The sequence below is a fragment of the Podarcis liolepis genome (genome assembly GCF_965112155.1).
Source record: "Podarcis liolepis genome assembly, chromosome: 4".
NCBI lineage: Eukaryota > Metazoa > Chordata > Lepidosauria > Squamata > Lacertidae > Podarcis > Podarcis liolepis.
The window spans coordinates 10,570,282-10,585,644 of NC_139558.1; the positions used below are offsets into that span (position 1 = coordinate 10,570,282).

Here is a 15,363-nt window from a genome sequence, read left to right on the forward strand (position 1 = left end):
ACTACTAAAGCAGAGTGGATTTTATTTTTGTGCTGGTCGGTGCCCTTGTCTCCTCTGCAATGATTGCTATGCTTTGCTGCTACGCAGGAGTAAAAGTGTTGTCCTTTTAAAAATATGTTGGAGTCGTAACAAGCCACATTTCAATGTTGCAGTGTGCACCCCTTTTCAGTTGCAAAGGTGTTTTTTTTTGCATCTTTTTGGTCTGCATTTCAGGCCTTGTTCTCACTGAGTTGGGAAACTTTTGAGCTCTAGCACTGAGGGCTAACTTGAATAAACAGTCCTTTTAAAAAAAAAAGCACCCCCAAATAGAAAACCTGACATATTGTTTTTATATGCCGGACACAGGTTTAGCACCTCAGTGAGAGCTAGGTCTCTGTTTCTACTAGTTAACGCAAGTTTTAATTTGTGTGTCTTTTTTATATCTCAGTCAGTTTTTATTTCTGCGGGCACTGCAAAAATATTCTGACGACTACCTGTCCTCTGAAACTAGAACCAAAATTGATCCTTCTTCAGGGCCTAGGCTCATAACCTGCAGGAAAAAAAATTATTTTAGGCCTGGATGTGACCAAAGGGACAATGAAAATGGAGACAATTATCCAGATTTGGAAAATGATGATTTGTTTGTTCGTAAGACTGGTGCTTCCCATGTGAATCCGGTAATCCTCCAAGGTTTTCAGTATCTTAAGCAAGGTCCTCAGATAGAAGGAGAGATCGTTCTGCAACCCAGAGATGATGAAACTGTAATTCCAGATTTGGAAAAAGATGATTTGACAGTTCGCAAAGCTCAGTTTCAGAAGAAAGAAGTGCCCTTATCAGGGGCCCCAGATAGATACTGGCCTGCTCTCTTTCCGGATCCTTGGAGTCTCCCACCAGAAATCCAGGCCAAATTTCTTTGTTTGCTTGAGAAGACAACAACGAAGGATGAGAGACAAAGTGGTGGAAAGATCTTATCTCCTTCTTCACGGCAAAAGAAGGATGATATGTTGACCCGCAAGATGGAGCTGCTCAACGTAGGAGTCAATGTGCAGCCCATTAGTTTCTCTCCAGGAACATGCAGCAAAGAAGACATGGAAAAATGGGAGGCAATCAGAGAGGCCAGCAAAATCAGACACAAGAAAAGGCAAATGGTTGAAAGGTCAGCTCAAGGCCATGCATGGATTGTGCTTGTATCCAAAATATTCAGAAATGGGTTTTTGGTTTTTTTTTTAAGAGAGAACAAGGGACAGCAGCATCTTGCTTTCAACCATGCATGTCTTGGTGTGAAACTTCAGTCTGTGTCTTTGTATATTGTCCCATAAGTTGTCGTGTTGGTTGTCAAGCTCATCAACAATACAAACCACATACTTCAGGAGTTTCAGGACTGTTTGATCACTGGACTAATGCAACTTTCATGAATACATTTATTTAAAGGATCAGAAATAAAGGTTTCTGCTTACAACAGATTCAACATAGCTGGTACTTCAAAGTATTTGTTTGCAGACATTCCTGGAAATGTACATTTCAAGTGTAGGAGTGGCTAAATGGGTATAATATTTTTTTCCTCCTTGCTCTACTACTGTTTAAGGTGTTTATATTCTTGTATCGAAAACATATTTGTGGATGAACAGAAGCAAACATACATGTGGATTGCTTCTCCTCTTTCATCCTCTTTCTCTGCAGTCTACGTCTATGTGATCTAAATAACCCCTTTAAAAAGGTAAAGGTAAAGGACCCCTGACAGTTAAGTCCAGTCGTGAACGACTCTGGGGTTGCAGTGCTCATCTCGCTTTACAGGCCAAGGGAGCCGACATTTGTCCACAGACAGTTTTTCCGGGTCTTTAGGTATGCTCAAAGGTTGCTCACAGGTGGAGCAAAGATCTCATTCTGCAACTGCTGACCTTTCCCAGCAGTTTATACATAGTTTTGCTTCTAAATTGCTTCTGTCCCATTCTTGACTCAAAAATAACTCCCAACTTAAAAGCACTTTGTGGAGCAATTAGGAGTGTGAATTTAGATAGATAGATATATACATACATACATAGATAGATGATAGATAGATAGATAGATAGATAGATAGATAGATAGATAGATGATAGATATTTAGTAATCCCACTAAAATATTAACAAGTAACTCTGTCCCAATCCAGCCACTGAAATCTAGCCCTAATGTGGGAGGACTTTACAACCTATTCAGAAGAAGTTTGGATACTAGTGAGCATAATTTGCGGTTGTTGACAACACCTATCTTCATGAAGAAACAGTCCTGGGTCAATCTTAATGAGGTTTCTTATATTCACCTGGTAAAGTGTTTTCCATCATGAAATACCCTCATCCATTTCATTCTACATGGAGCATTCATTAGTCCTTCAGCAAACTTTGTATGTTGTTGTTTTTTGTCCGCTGAGTAGTTCTAGAGCACCAATTATGCATGTTTCGTTGGAAAGTATAACTGCAAGCTGGTTGCATACTTAAGCTTAACACAGTTAACAAATTTTAAGGAACAATTAGAATGAAACATGTGAGGCACATTACATTTTCCCTGAATCTCCCTGCCTTCTTTTAGTTATCCGAGAGCTGTGCTCTGTAAATGGCTCAAAAAGGCATGGGCTGAATCTTTGCCCTAACATATTACTCTGTGACTGTTTTAAATAGTTATGCAATGATTATATAAACAACGACTAGATACAAATCAGAGCTGTAACTGCGGCTGTATTTAATGTGTTAAGCTTCTGATATGTCTTCTGTGTGTTTGATAGATTAAGACGTGCAATGCAAGATTTTTGGGGGGGCGGTGAGCCCATTCATATTTGCATTTTTGAGATTAAGTTTAAGGAAAGTTTCTTGGTATTCACATGTTGTGGTCCATACTAAACCACAAAGAAAAAAGCAGGTGTAAGTATTTGTGTTGGCATTTGAATCTGAGAGTTTAAATTATTCTCAAAGTTCAGCCTAATATCTGAATTTTGATATTGCCATAGGGTTTTCACATTCACATTACTTTAGCAACTTGTTCATTGTTTTAGTTCATATGTTCTACATAATATTGTTGGCATATTTTTACATATGGTGAAAATGGAATGGGTAGTATGAACTTGTTTTGGTTTTCTGATTTCCCCCTCAGGCTGTTTCAAAAGATTACTGATGAGCATGGGTAAGTTTAATGAGAAAAGCATGGCAGAGCTTAAAGATTCCAACATAATGCAATGGATTAACCATGCAGCTTATGCGTTTGCAGCACTGGCTAAAGACTTGTGCTTTAAGGCAAAATGTGCATGATGCTTCGTACTTGAGTGCTTAATTGGTTTGCACCGCAGTTTCTGGGATTCATTTAAGGCAGTGGCAGGAAATGTGGCCCTCTCAGATGTTTCTCAACTTCTGCCTTCCATCAGCTCCAATCCCTAGCAAGTATGGCCAATGGTCAAGGATGATGGGAGTTCAAGTCCAGCAACATCTGGAATGGCCACTAGTTCTCTACCCCTCGTCTAGGAGGAACTCTGAATGGCAAAGGTTTTGCATGTATGGAGGAAAATAAAATGAGCAGTTCTAGTCTAGCAGCTTCTTAAAACAAGCTGGGAATGTTTCATTGCTTGAAGCCTAGCATGTGGCACACTTTGGATAGAGTATGTTTGAATACTGTTTATGCAATCCACACTTCCCGCAAGTAGCTCCTTAAGCTAAATGAAAACTGACTTTCCGCCAGAGATGTTGATGACCAGCAACTTTCCTGAACCAATAACTTGTGCCTGAGAATGGGATGTACCAGCAGCTGTGCCAGGAAATTTTCACAAGCAGTTTGACGGTGGTGTTTATAAGTATTTGTAGGTTTTCAGCAGCAGCCTCTTTGTACGCAATCCCCTTTCAGCCTTGGAGAAAGATTGACAGAAAGAGAGCTTAAACGAGAAATATTGTGAGGCATCTAAGTGGTAAATATTCACACCAGGGAAAGGATTTTCATCTTTTAATGAGATAAATGGTAAAATTGGTATCCTTTAATAATACATTTTTTCCCCACCAGTTGGGTTTTGCCTGTTCCATGCACCTAGAGAGTTTCTAAAATTGAGGAAATTATTTCACAAATGTTGACTACTAACAGCAAAGCCAGATATGATGAAATAAAAGTGCTTCTGGCACCAAACACAGCAAGCACAAACTTTCATTTCTTTCACAGCATATAGGAAAAATTACATAACGTGAGATTATGATGTCCTGGCTTTCCCTAACACTGGTGCACATCAGGGACATTTGTAATACAGTTGTACCTTGGATCCTGAACGCCCTGGAACTTGGATGTTTTGGCTCCCGAACGCCGCAGACCCGGAAGTGATTGTTCCAGTTTGCGAATGTTCTTTGGAACCCAAATGTCTGACGAGGCTTCTGCAGCTTCTGATTGGCTGCAGGAGCTTCCTGCAGCCAATCAGAAGCCACAGTTTGGTTTTCAAACATTTTGGAAGTCGAATGGACTTCCGGAATGGATTCTGTTCGACTTCCAAGGTACGACTGTACTTTGAGACGAAGATGTGAGACATTGTACTACATCTTATAGGGTGGGTGTGGGAGTGAGGTACATGATGACTACTCACCCCCCCCAAAAAAGAACAACAACCATGGCCACATTTTATAGTTACATGTAGTTTGGTCATGAAACTAAATGTGAGAGTCATTGAAGAGGGCAGCTGCACTAACATAGCTATAAAATATGGACTTCCAGGATTCAGGTATTTTTAGATAATGTTTTAAGGTTGTTAGTCTTCTTAAAATCTCTTAAGTGCCCATTCTCATCTGGGGTGATGAGAATTCCAGTAAGCTGGGTTCTAGCCACCAATTGCCCAGGAAGGCAAAGAAGCATGTGATAGAATTATTGGATAGCTCTGTGTCCCTTATTCTCTTCCAGTTCTTTCGCTGACTTCACCTAGGATAGAGCTTCTCCTGTATGACTCCTCTTCAGCATATTTTGTAATTATTATTCCTTCTTAGGTTTTTTTTCTTTTTAGTCTTTCATGACCCCCCCCCCCAAATTCTCAGAGGAGGAAAGAAAAGACCTTTGTGTTGTCTATGAACTAGACGTTTGCCTAGCCTCCCTTCCACACAACTCCCTCTGGAAGGACAGCAAAAGCTTCAACAAAAAACAACACTTGAGGGATGTTGGGGAGGAAGGAATACAACACTTTTGCTGCCACACCCAGGGGCCTTTGTGCAAGCAGTGCCACCAGTATCTAAAGACCACCAGTTAGCAGCATCCCTGCCCATTCCACACCACTCCCAGCCAACAGAAATTTCTCTCATCTGGGGCAGCATTTCTCAGGACGCAGTGGTCCGTAAGAAGAAGAAGAAGAAGAAGAGTTTGGATTTGATATCCCGCCTTTCACTCCCTTTAAGGAGTCTCAAAGCGGCTAACATTCTCCTTTCCCTTCCTCCCCCACAACAAACACTCTGTGAGGTCAGTGGGGCTGAGAGACTACAGAGAAGTGTGACTGGCCCAAGGTCACCCAGCAGCTGCATGTGGAGGAGCGGGGAATCGAACTCGGTTCCCCAGATTACGAGACTACCGCTCTTAACCACTACACCACACTGGCTCTCCTCTTTATGCTTATGAGGGTTACTGTGAGAGAACAGAAGGCCTTAAAAGAGGAGACATTCACACATTGACCATCACTCACAGTTATGATACAGAAGGGGCCTGTGATGAGAGAGGGTCCACTTCAGTTGGGTGTGGAGTCCTCAGTGTTTTTCCCATATGGCACCATCTTAGAGGCCAGTTACTATTTTTGTACACAAAAGCACCTGCATTGTGCCCTCCCGTTCCCCCAAGGGAAGCTTCCAGTTTAGCACTTCCTTCCCTGCTTCTAGAGCAATGAATGATCAGAAACATTAAGCAGCCAGACCTGGCAGATATCTCTGCTCAGCTGTTTCACAAGAGCAGGGAAGGGACATCTCAAAACCTTTAAGGTCCTCCCAGGTTGACCACCTTATCAAAAACACCCATCCAAACAGCCCCTTGGCTCCACCCCTTGTTCATCAGAAGGTTCTCATCAAGGCTGTACAGTCTCTCGTGACCTTACAGCCTCATTCCAGTTGCTTGCCTTCCAAAAGGAATGAGGAAAACAAAGGCTATGTAGCACTGCTCTTGTACCCTCTACAGAGTAGTACAATTCCCATGAGTATCTACAAAGTGATTGCAATTCCCGTGAGTATCTCAGCAAAGAAAGAAGAGGGAAGCTGTTTTCCTGAGGAATTCCCCCGTCTAGTCTTTTCATAATGAGGATTCCATGCCTTTACCATCTAAGTCTTATCTCCATCCTAGATTTACAATCTGAAACAACAGAAGCTTTTCAGCCAGTTTCCAGATGAGCATCTGTTTTCACTGAATCCAAGCCAACTCTTCTTTGTTGTTGTTCATTTCCCCCCTAATATGATTGATCAGGAATGGGCAAATGGCTTACAAAGCAAAAAAGTTATTAGCTTACCCCAAAAGCGCTATAAATTACCTGACAAATTTATGGAGACACTTAAAACCTCAGTAGTAGAGACTTCACTGCCAGCACTGCTATTGAGCTCTGTTATTCCCTGGAGTAATGATTCTCTTGAAAGGGGCCATGGAGATGGGGAGTAAGGAGCAAGCCAAGCAAGAGTCACGATGCCTCTGCCTTACCCCTCCAAATCACCACCACTTTTTGACAGAGCGACAAGAGCTGGCATACCTCTTGCCTGATGCAAGGACTTGGGTGACACAACCCTTCAAACGAGCTCTACCAGAATTGGCCTGCCTTGTTAAAATCTATAAGAACAGAGGTGGCTACTATCTCTGGAAGTGTTCCTCCCCCCTCGATAGCTATAACAGCTCACAGAGTATCTGAGTTGGAAGCCTTCTTTGTGAGAGAAAATGTGTGTAACTTCCACAACGATAGTCAGATCAATCCAGCATTTATTCCAAAGGTCAGCTTGTTCTTATACAAAGAACAAGAACTGATCCTACCACCTTTTTTGTCTCCAACTCTCTCATCCAAGGCAGGGGATTTGACCTCCATCAAACTTACTCAGTCAGATGGATCAATTCCTTGTTGGTCTCTTTCAACCCTATATCTTTAGGTAAGAAAGTGTTGAGTGCGGCCTTGGTCATAGGCTTAATCCTGCATCTTTCTAGCCTATGACACTAAACATTTAACAAAACCTTGCTGCATCTCATCACACTATACAAGAGTAGCTTCACCAACAAATGCCCTATTTGTGAAGATCTGCAGGGTCACCTCATCAAAGTCTCTCTCCATAGCAAATCTTTTCCACTAGTCCTTTTTTTACATCCTGACCCGCCTGAGTATCAAGTTAGCATAGATTCTTATGAGAGAAAGATCAAAGATTTAAAAAGTGAATCCACCATTTTTCTCCTGCCTTGACACAAGTAGTGTTTTTCTTACTGTTTTGGGAACTGTAGATACTATTTCTGTCTCAAGCTTTGCCGTGGGACAGAACTAGACAAGGTTTTCTGTGCTTTCCTGGGAAATTGGTGGCTATAACTCAGCATTTTGGATGCCTCATTCATCCCAACTGGAAAGAATATTCGCAATGAGTAACAGACATTCCTTTCTAGCTATTATTTATCAGACAATCCACAACATAAAGCAAGCTATGAGAGAGAGAGAGGAGAAGACGATACCTTCCATTGTCCCTGAACCCAGTCCCAAAGAAAAATACGCTTTGCACAGCAGTATTTTGAACTATATTCTTACTGTTTGTATGGGATTGTAGTCATGGCAGACAGCTTTTGCAAACAGTATTTTTGTTGGAAAAGCAGGATGAAACAAATATTTGCAAACACTTATATGGGCAGATACCCTAACAACACTAAACTAATGAAAAATACAGAGCATGATTGCTACTGAAATGCTGCTTAAAGGAGAGCTCTGGCGTTTACTTTAGATAATGCTATCAGATTATATGCATGTAGGTTGCCTTTGTTTGGGAGCTGAATGCTGCATTGTAGAATACAATGTGCATGAGCGTTTTGTGACTTTATTTCAATCTTGTCTAATGTCTCTCGTGGCTTTTTGGCAATGACCTTTGGAAATGGACTAGATTTGTAGTAAGTATTCAGATAACTCCACAATAAGTTGTTATATGCTGCCAAAATCAGCAAGGGTATGAAAGAGTACTAAAGACTTAGCTGGAATTTCCATTCCTTAACGGAGGTTACATGTAATATATTTAGGTCTTCTGTTGCTTTAACCAAGTTAATAGTTGTAAAGTTGTTGGACTTCCTGGGGAAACTTTTGACTTGAGTAATTTCTCCCCCCTATAAAAACCATTGACTTGTAACAAACATTGTAAACATTTAAAAGTGCAAATACATTAGATTTTTAAGGCTTTTTAAACTTCATTCAGTAACTGGGGTGCAGTCAATGTTTCTATTATTTCATACAGTGTGATCCTAAGTATGTTTACAGAGTAGTAAATCCCACTTGATTTAATGGGACTTGCTCCCCAGTGTGTGTTGTTCAGAGTACAACCATAATATTTAACTTCCAGCTTCATCAGCCAATATTGGGCTTTATGGTCTAGCCCTCTGTAAGCAGTTAAAGAGGGAGACATTGTTTGTGATGACAGCCGGAAATGATTTGCTGTTAAAGTGACACCACATAAACAAAACAATCCTAGTTCTAAAGTATATTATGAATATCAGAGTGTACTGTGGCATATTCCTGTCAAGTGAAAAAACCTTCTCTTAGATGGTCATTAAATATAAACATCTGAGCACCAACAATATAAATGTATAATTTTAAGTAATCACTTGCTGTTTTTAAGTGCAGTTCGGTTTATTGAATGGATAGTTTAGCTCCCTCTCCAAAGTAATTGTTACTCCACATTAAGGCCATTTGAAACTTAAACATAATGATGTGTTGACTCCTAGGAGCAAATCCTTGAATGATGTCAGTGCAGATGAGCTCCAAACGATCCGCCAGTTGCGTTATGAGGAGCTTCAGAGAATAAGGACTCAGCTACAAGAACAAGATGAACAATGGCAAGACGTAAGTATAGTCACACAGCAGCCCAATCTCCACGAACAGAGCGAGATTCCAGGGGTTGCGGGAGCTTTCACTGGGGTCTGTGTTTCCTTTTGGAAAAAGAGGCACAGTGGAGACTGCAGTGTCTTTATGATAGATCAGGCTTCCTCAGCCTCGGCCCTCCAGATGTTTTTGGCCTACAACTCCCATGATCCCTAGCTAGCAGGACCGGTGGACAGGGATGGTGGGAATTGTAGTCTCAAAATACCTGGAGGGCCAAGGTTGAGGAAGCCTGTGATAGATGGTTTAATTGCACATATACATAACCTGTACCTGCTGTGGAGGGGGTTCTGAGCATTACATTCCAAGCGGCGCCAGGTTCTTCCAAAAGCAGCAGTGTCCCTGCTCTGCTGCTTACCTTTCCCTGAGAATGGTCATATCCCACCTGTTCTAGCCTTGCTCTTTTGTAATGCACAAATAGTCCCTACTCATCTGTATTCTCACACCTAGGTCTTCGATCCTTTGACCCCCCCAGGCTCTCACCTCAAAGGAAATTAGGCTGTCTCCAGTACCTTTGAACCCAGGTTGACATCACAGGATTAAGGGTGTCTGGCACATGGTCCAGCACACAGGGTTTGATTTAGATGGGCCCTCACACATGCTAATTAAAAGATTAACAGGGTCTATTTATTACGCATCTTAAATACACACCCGGATTTATCTTAAACACACATGAGTCAAGCTATCTCCTCCAAGGAAATTAGCTATGATACTCTCTAACCTTAACCTATGAATCTATAACCTATAAGCCCCCTAACTTATAAATATATAACAGCATGTTGAAGATGCACTCCAAATCCTGCAGCATGAAGATCTTTCAACAGTCAAAGGGAAGCAAAAAGTGGGTGGTACCAATTAGAATTCAGTGCTCCCTACTTTCAGGTAAAACGCACAGTCACTTTGCAAATAGTCTAATTCAGGCCTAAAATAAAAAAAAAGGAATGGGTGGGCACAGGAAGAGGTAAGCACTCCACTCCCATTTATTCTGCCTTCAAATCTCTGCCCCCCTTGCCTTTAATTTGAGAGGGGTGTGGCAATTCCAAAGATCTAGATTTGTTTTCTGGGCACAGAGCCTTGGGAGCACCACAGGGGGCGCTGCAACTATGATGTAGAATGGAAGGTAAGAGGCAGGGGGCACCGAATTTGGCTTGGGAAAAGGACGCTGCTGGAATTTAAGAACTCAAGGTCCACCACTGGTCATGATTATGAACAGTTATTCAGTTTTAAGTCATGAGGAATCTAGAGTTCGTGGCCACTTCAAGATAGCACAGGACAAGAATCTGTATACATCTCCTTGAGGAAAAGGGAGGGGAATTATATTTTCTCTTGCAGCTCTTTTGTCTTGCACTACAAGACGAAGGGCTGCAAATGGCGAAAACTGACTATAGGGATGGCACTGTTGCCCGTGGGACAAAAGCAGGGGAATTCAATTCCCAGCCTTGATGGTTTTCAAGAGGAGCCAAGAGGCTGTTAAATCGGAATGCCTCATGCAGGTACCCAAGGTAGATTTTGGGATGGACCATTTTTCCAGACAGCTGTCATTCCCATAATTAAAAAGAGCCTGTATTTCTATACTGTATCCAACAGGAAACAATAAAAAACACTGTCCTCAACTGTTCTGACAAGCTAAACATAAAATACACACTTGTGTTCCTATTTTGTTTGAACAAAAGTATCTTTAAAATTAGACCTCCATTGACTGTTGTTGTGAAAGGGAAGAGCAAATATTTACCCTGACAAATTTGCTTTTGAGACAGTGTACTTCCTTTTCCCTTGCAAAGTCTTTATGCTTTTAAACATGAGACTACTATCTTCTTCATCTGAACAGAAGACAGCCACTGCCCAGCTCTTTTAGAGACAATTTTGCAGGAAGATACTTGAGAATGCAGGAACACTAGACATGTAGAGTGAAATTAGAGCGCCAGAACATCCAGTCAGAATGAGCACTCTTGGATAGGTAATGAGATCCGTGAGCATTCACAGTAGTAGCTCTTACCAAGGTCTGTAGGAAATGCAGTGTTCATTTGCCTGATTTGTACTCAGGATTTGGCAAAATGGAAAAGCCGCCGTAAGAGCCACACTTCTGATTTGCAAAAGAAAAAGGAGGAGAGAGAAGAAATTGAGCGGAGAACTTCTGAGAGTTCCGAAAGACGCGGCAAATCTCTGAGAGAAATGCAGAGGGACAGGTAACGTTGGCCAACAATATTTAGCATTTCGAACAGCTCTGTCTGTTTATTTAGAAGTAGGTTGCACAGAGTTTAAATGACTTCCTTTGTAGAAAGGGTTATTAGGATGGAGCCAAAAACCTTTTCAGCACTCAAGTGTGACTACTTTATTTCAGTCTTCAGCTTTTCCTCCATGGTTACTGATTCCTTCAGTACTTAAGAAGTGATTAAGATGATTTCTGCTAATAAAATGATTTTCACTGTATGTTAATCACCTTAGTAGATTTTTTTTAAAAGGGAGTGAATAATTAAGTTCTAATTTAAGTTTAAATTTATGGATTCCTTTTCAATCCTATTGCCTTTTCAAGCTAAAATGATTAGTAGAGTTTGCACCCAGATCCTAAAACTATTTGTGTGAAGTAAGACCCATTGATTGCATTGTGACTTGCTTCTGACTAAGTATGCCTGTGGTAATAGTATTTGTGGTTGTGCTTCTAGCTGATAGGGTGACGTCTTTCTAGATTATTAAAAAACCTGATATTTGTCTATCTGAGCTATTCTTGGTACAATACGACAAAGGCTTTTGCATGTCTTTGTCCCAACTCAACTGTGGAGTGAATGCGGCGTGTTCCCAGTGGAATCAGAAGCAAATGAAAGCCTTTATTAAGCCTTTATTAAGACATAACAAATAAAATGGCAACTGAGAGATGCCCGTATTGAAATATCTCTAGTTTTTTTTAAAATAAAACCCTTTATTTGAAAAGCCTACACTGAACCACAATAAAACATACAAGCTGCAGTACATGATCACAGCATAATCCTGAGAGTAAGTCTCAGTGAACTCAGCATTACAGGATTGCACTATATATTGGGCACCCAGCCATAAGAAATGTCTTCCTAAATGTGCCAAAGAGAAGGTTATTTGTGGAAACACCTAACATTCTGAAAATATACATAGTACTATATGTAAAGAGAGAGAGAGAGAATTGTGATCTCTGTTTAGGAGTGCACGGATTAAGCTTGTATAATAGCCACAAACCTTTCCACTGTTCTGTCTTCACTTCAGAGTACACCTAATAGCGAAATGATGACTGAAATCCCACCTGTTCTTTATGTCACTGATGTCGTAATGCACTTTTCCCCCCCTCAGGGAGGGCAGAGATCAAGGGCTCTATAGCAGCGCTGAGCATCGAGCGGAAAACAGGCGAATGTATTTGTCAAACGACGATGTGTTTAGTGGAGAGCAAATTCCTTCAAGGCCTTCAAAAGAGCACCTTGTTGAAAACGATGCTGCCGGCTCCTTGAAGAATGAGGGAAACAGTCAAGAGAGCCATAAGGGAACGGAGAGCTATGCAAGAATCGAATCTCAAGCTCCACCTAAGAGTGTAGCAGAAGAAAAGCAACAGCCCCCTTTGTCAACATATCATTCAGTAAATGCACCAATTGGGTCAGCTCGGGTTTCAGCTTCTCTCCCAAGAAGTTACCAGAAAACCGATACGGCCAGACTAACGTCTGTGGTTACACCTAGGCCCTTTGGTGTCCATTCGAGAGGAATCTCATCACTTCCTAGGTCATTTACGGTAAAAAAAATAAAAATCATCTTCCTAATGTCTCTGTGGGTAACTCTTCTGAATAAACTCAAAGGCGCTTTCACTCTCCCCCCCACCATGTAGAAATGATTAAAAATGTGTTGCAGTGACAATGAGTAGTTACCTGGTCTAGTGCCTAAAACATATAGACAGATGTTTCTGTATAAACTAATATTTTGGGGGAAATGATATTAAATTGTTTTACCTCATAGAGACTTGCAACAGACAATGAAGTTGCTGCTAAAGGAGAACAGAGCAATAAATGCATTTTGTGCTGCTTCTTTTCAGTGGATCTGTGTCTCTGTTACGTCAGGCTACCCCAACTCATGATTTTAAAGGGTTTAATTTAATTACCTTTATATACTGCAGCACAGGCAGTTTATTCCTTGAATATTTTACTCTGACCAAAGCTATATAATTTTTACTTTTTGAAATCTACTTGATGATGCCAGTCAGTAGCGGGCAGAGGGCCTGAGAGAACATGAGGAAGAAGGCAAACATTTAGGGCGACATGTTGAAACCAATTGTAAATAATAATCTTTTTTTTAAAAAAAAAAACCACCAACCACCAACTACTACCTCCTTTCCTAGATGGATGACGCCCCAAAATATAATGGAGAAGTAGATGTGTCCAAGAGAACTCAGTATGCATTCACCAGCAATTCACTTTCTAAGCCAGAAGCTGGACAAAGCCAATCTATAAGTGACCTAAGAAGTGCTGAGGACAAGACTTGGACAAGATACTCATCTGCTGAGGACAAGACAAAGACAAGACAATCGCCTACAGAGAATGCTGCCATTGCGAGCGAAGGTGCAGGTGTTAATCACTTGGGCCCTAAATCAGAGCATCATACTACCCATGACTCAGTTGCAGCTGGGTCTTCAGCAGCAGAACAAACAAGCCACCCAGAGACTGAGGTTTCAAGAGCACAAGTGAGTATGGAGAGATGCTAGCATTTACACATTGTAATGCTTTGTTGGCTGTTGTTGTTGGTGTGCTAGGAGCAGTGGGCACAGGAGGAGATGCATGGTCTCTGTAATTTTACATTTGGCAGGTGAGACTCAGATAGGAGGAAGTTCTTTCAGATACAGAATGGAAAATAAGGCAGCAGTATTGGCTAGGGCAGTTCAAGAGAGATTTAGCCTGATGAGTAGAGTTATTTAGATTCAACACACACACACAATGCATGCTAGTAAATTTACCTGCTAGTAAATCCCTTCCAGAAAAGTTAGAATAGTGGCTTGGGGGGAGTAGGGCCATGTCAGTAGTTTCCATGAGGATTTTGGATTTTTGCAGGTGTAGAAATAATTTCTAGAAGTAGTATGGCAGCAAATTAAAGATAATGGTCCATATTTTCTAAATTAAGGAACTCATCTGTTGGTGGTTAATCTTTGATCCATGTGTTAAATTTGCAGCTGGTTTAGTTGTGCTTTTTAGTGGTGTTTCTACTGCTTTCGTAAGTCACTTGCAAGATACAAGGCAGGAAAGTCAAGCTGCAAGTGTTTCAACTGAACCTGCACAAAAAAGATTGAGGTGGCATTAGCAAGGCAGCATAATGAAATTCTTAGGGCAAATAATAGATAAACAATAACTGAAACTGCCGTGTTTGGGTTGAAGCCTGAATTACTGAAGGCAACAGTAGGTTCATTCATCTTCCCAAGACACTTTGTGTTTCTTATTGATGTCCTGACGGATGTGGGCCTGAAATTAGTTTCCAGTTTGTAATATAAACATGCAATTGTTGGGTGGCTTGTTCTGCTAGTTCTGCATTCACAATTATTTGCAACACTTTAACCAGGTGTTGCGGATTATCTGACTTTCCCCCTGCAGTCAGTTTAATAATATAGTACATTTCCATCCTGGAAGGGCAAATGTCTTAAGAAGAGATTAGCTTTGAACATTTGTTTATAAACTTGCTAAGTATTGTTCACCTTCCATTTTTATTTTTCTCTATCTTGTTCTTGCTACTCCCAGCTCATGAACTGTTCAGCTAAACTTTGAAGTGAATCTCCTTCCATCATTCTCTTTTCAAACTGTTTCTGCAAATGCTGACATCTTGATCCGCAGACTAAATAAGCACATGTGCATGGGAGAAGATGTCTGAGCTTGTGTGCTGTTTGATGGTGTCTTCCTAGCTGTTCCCATTGGTAAAAGAAAACTGAACAGCTGTAGGGTTACCATATTTCAAAAAGTAAAAACCAGGACACCCCAATTTTTTTGTAGATAAACTTGAGCTTCTTGTACAAGAAGGCCAGAAAGCCCGCACTTTTTCGATTGACTTGCCTAAGATCCACGACAGAGGCCACCTTTCAGAAATTCCCCTAGATGTCAATTCCACCTTTGAAATCCCGGTAATGTCCGGGGAAATCCGGACGTATGGCAGCCCAAACACCAGAATGTCTCTTCATTAATGGCAAATGCTATAGCACAAACATCACTTGGCTGTATAATTCTTCTGAGCTTGAACTTGCCCCACTGCTATGGGTTTGCAGTCTCGCAAGATACGAAAGTGATTTAATTCCAGCTTCAGAAACTAGAGTTTTTTTAATGATACTGACAGAAGCTGTTGTGTC

The 15,363-nt window shown here is 41.1% G+C and overlaps 1 protein-coding gene across 50 annotated transcripts in view; it reads left to right on the top strand.

The window, feature by feature from the left end:
• The window catches only part of LMO7 (LIM domain 7), a 150,686-nt gene that overhangs the window by 100,232 nt on the left and 35,091 nt on the right, over nt 1-15,363 (top strand). For 19 of the 50 annotated variants that reach the window (XM_083501009.1, XM_083501031.1, XM_083501020.1 and 16 more), the window contains 6 exons: nt 428-1,135; nt 3,101-3,130; nt 8,882-8,999; nt 11,079-11,221; nt 12,351-12,780; nt 13,381-13,722. In XM_083501009.1, the coding sequence (XP_083357135.1) occupies nt 428-1,135; nt 3,101-3,130; nt 8,882-8,999; nt 11,079-11,221; nt 12,351-12,780; nt 13,381-13,722 (1,771 nt within the window). The remainder of the gene's footprint in view (nt 1-427; nt 1,136-3,100; nt 3,131-8,881; nt 9,000-11,078; nt 11,222-12,350; nt 12,781-13,380; nt 13,723-15,363) is intronic. The other 31 variants (XM_083501021.1, XM_083501023.1, XM_083501025.1 and 28 more) reach the window with 2 other exon arrangements.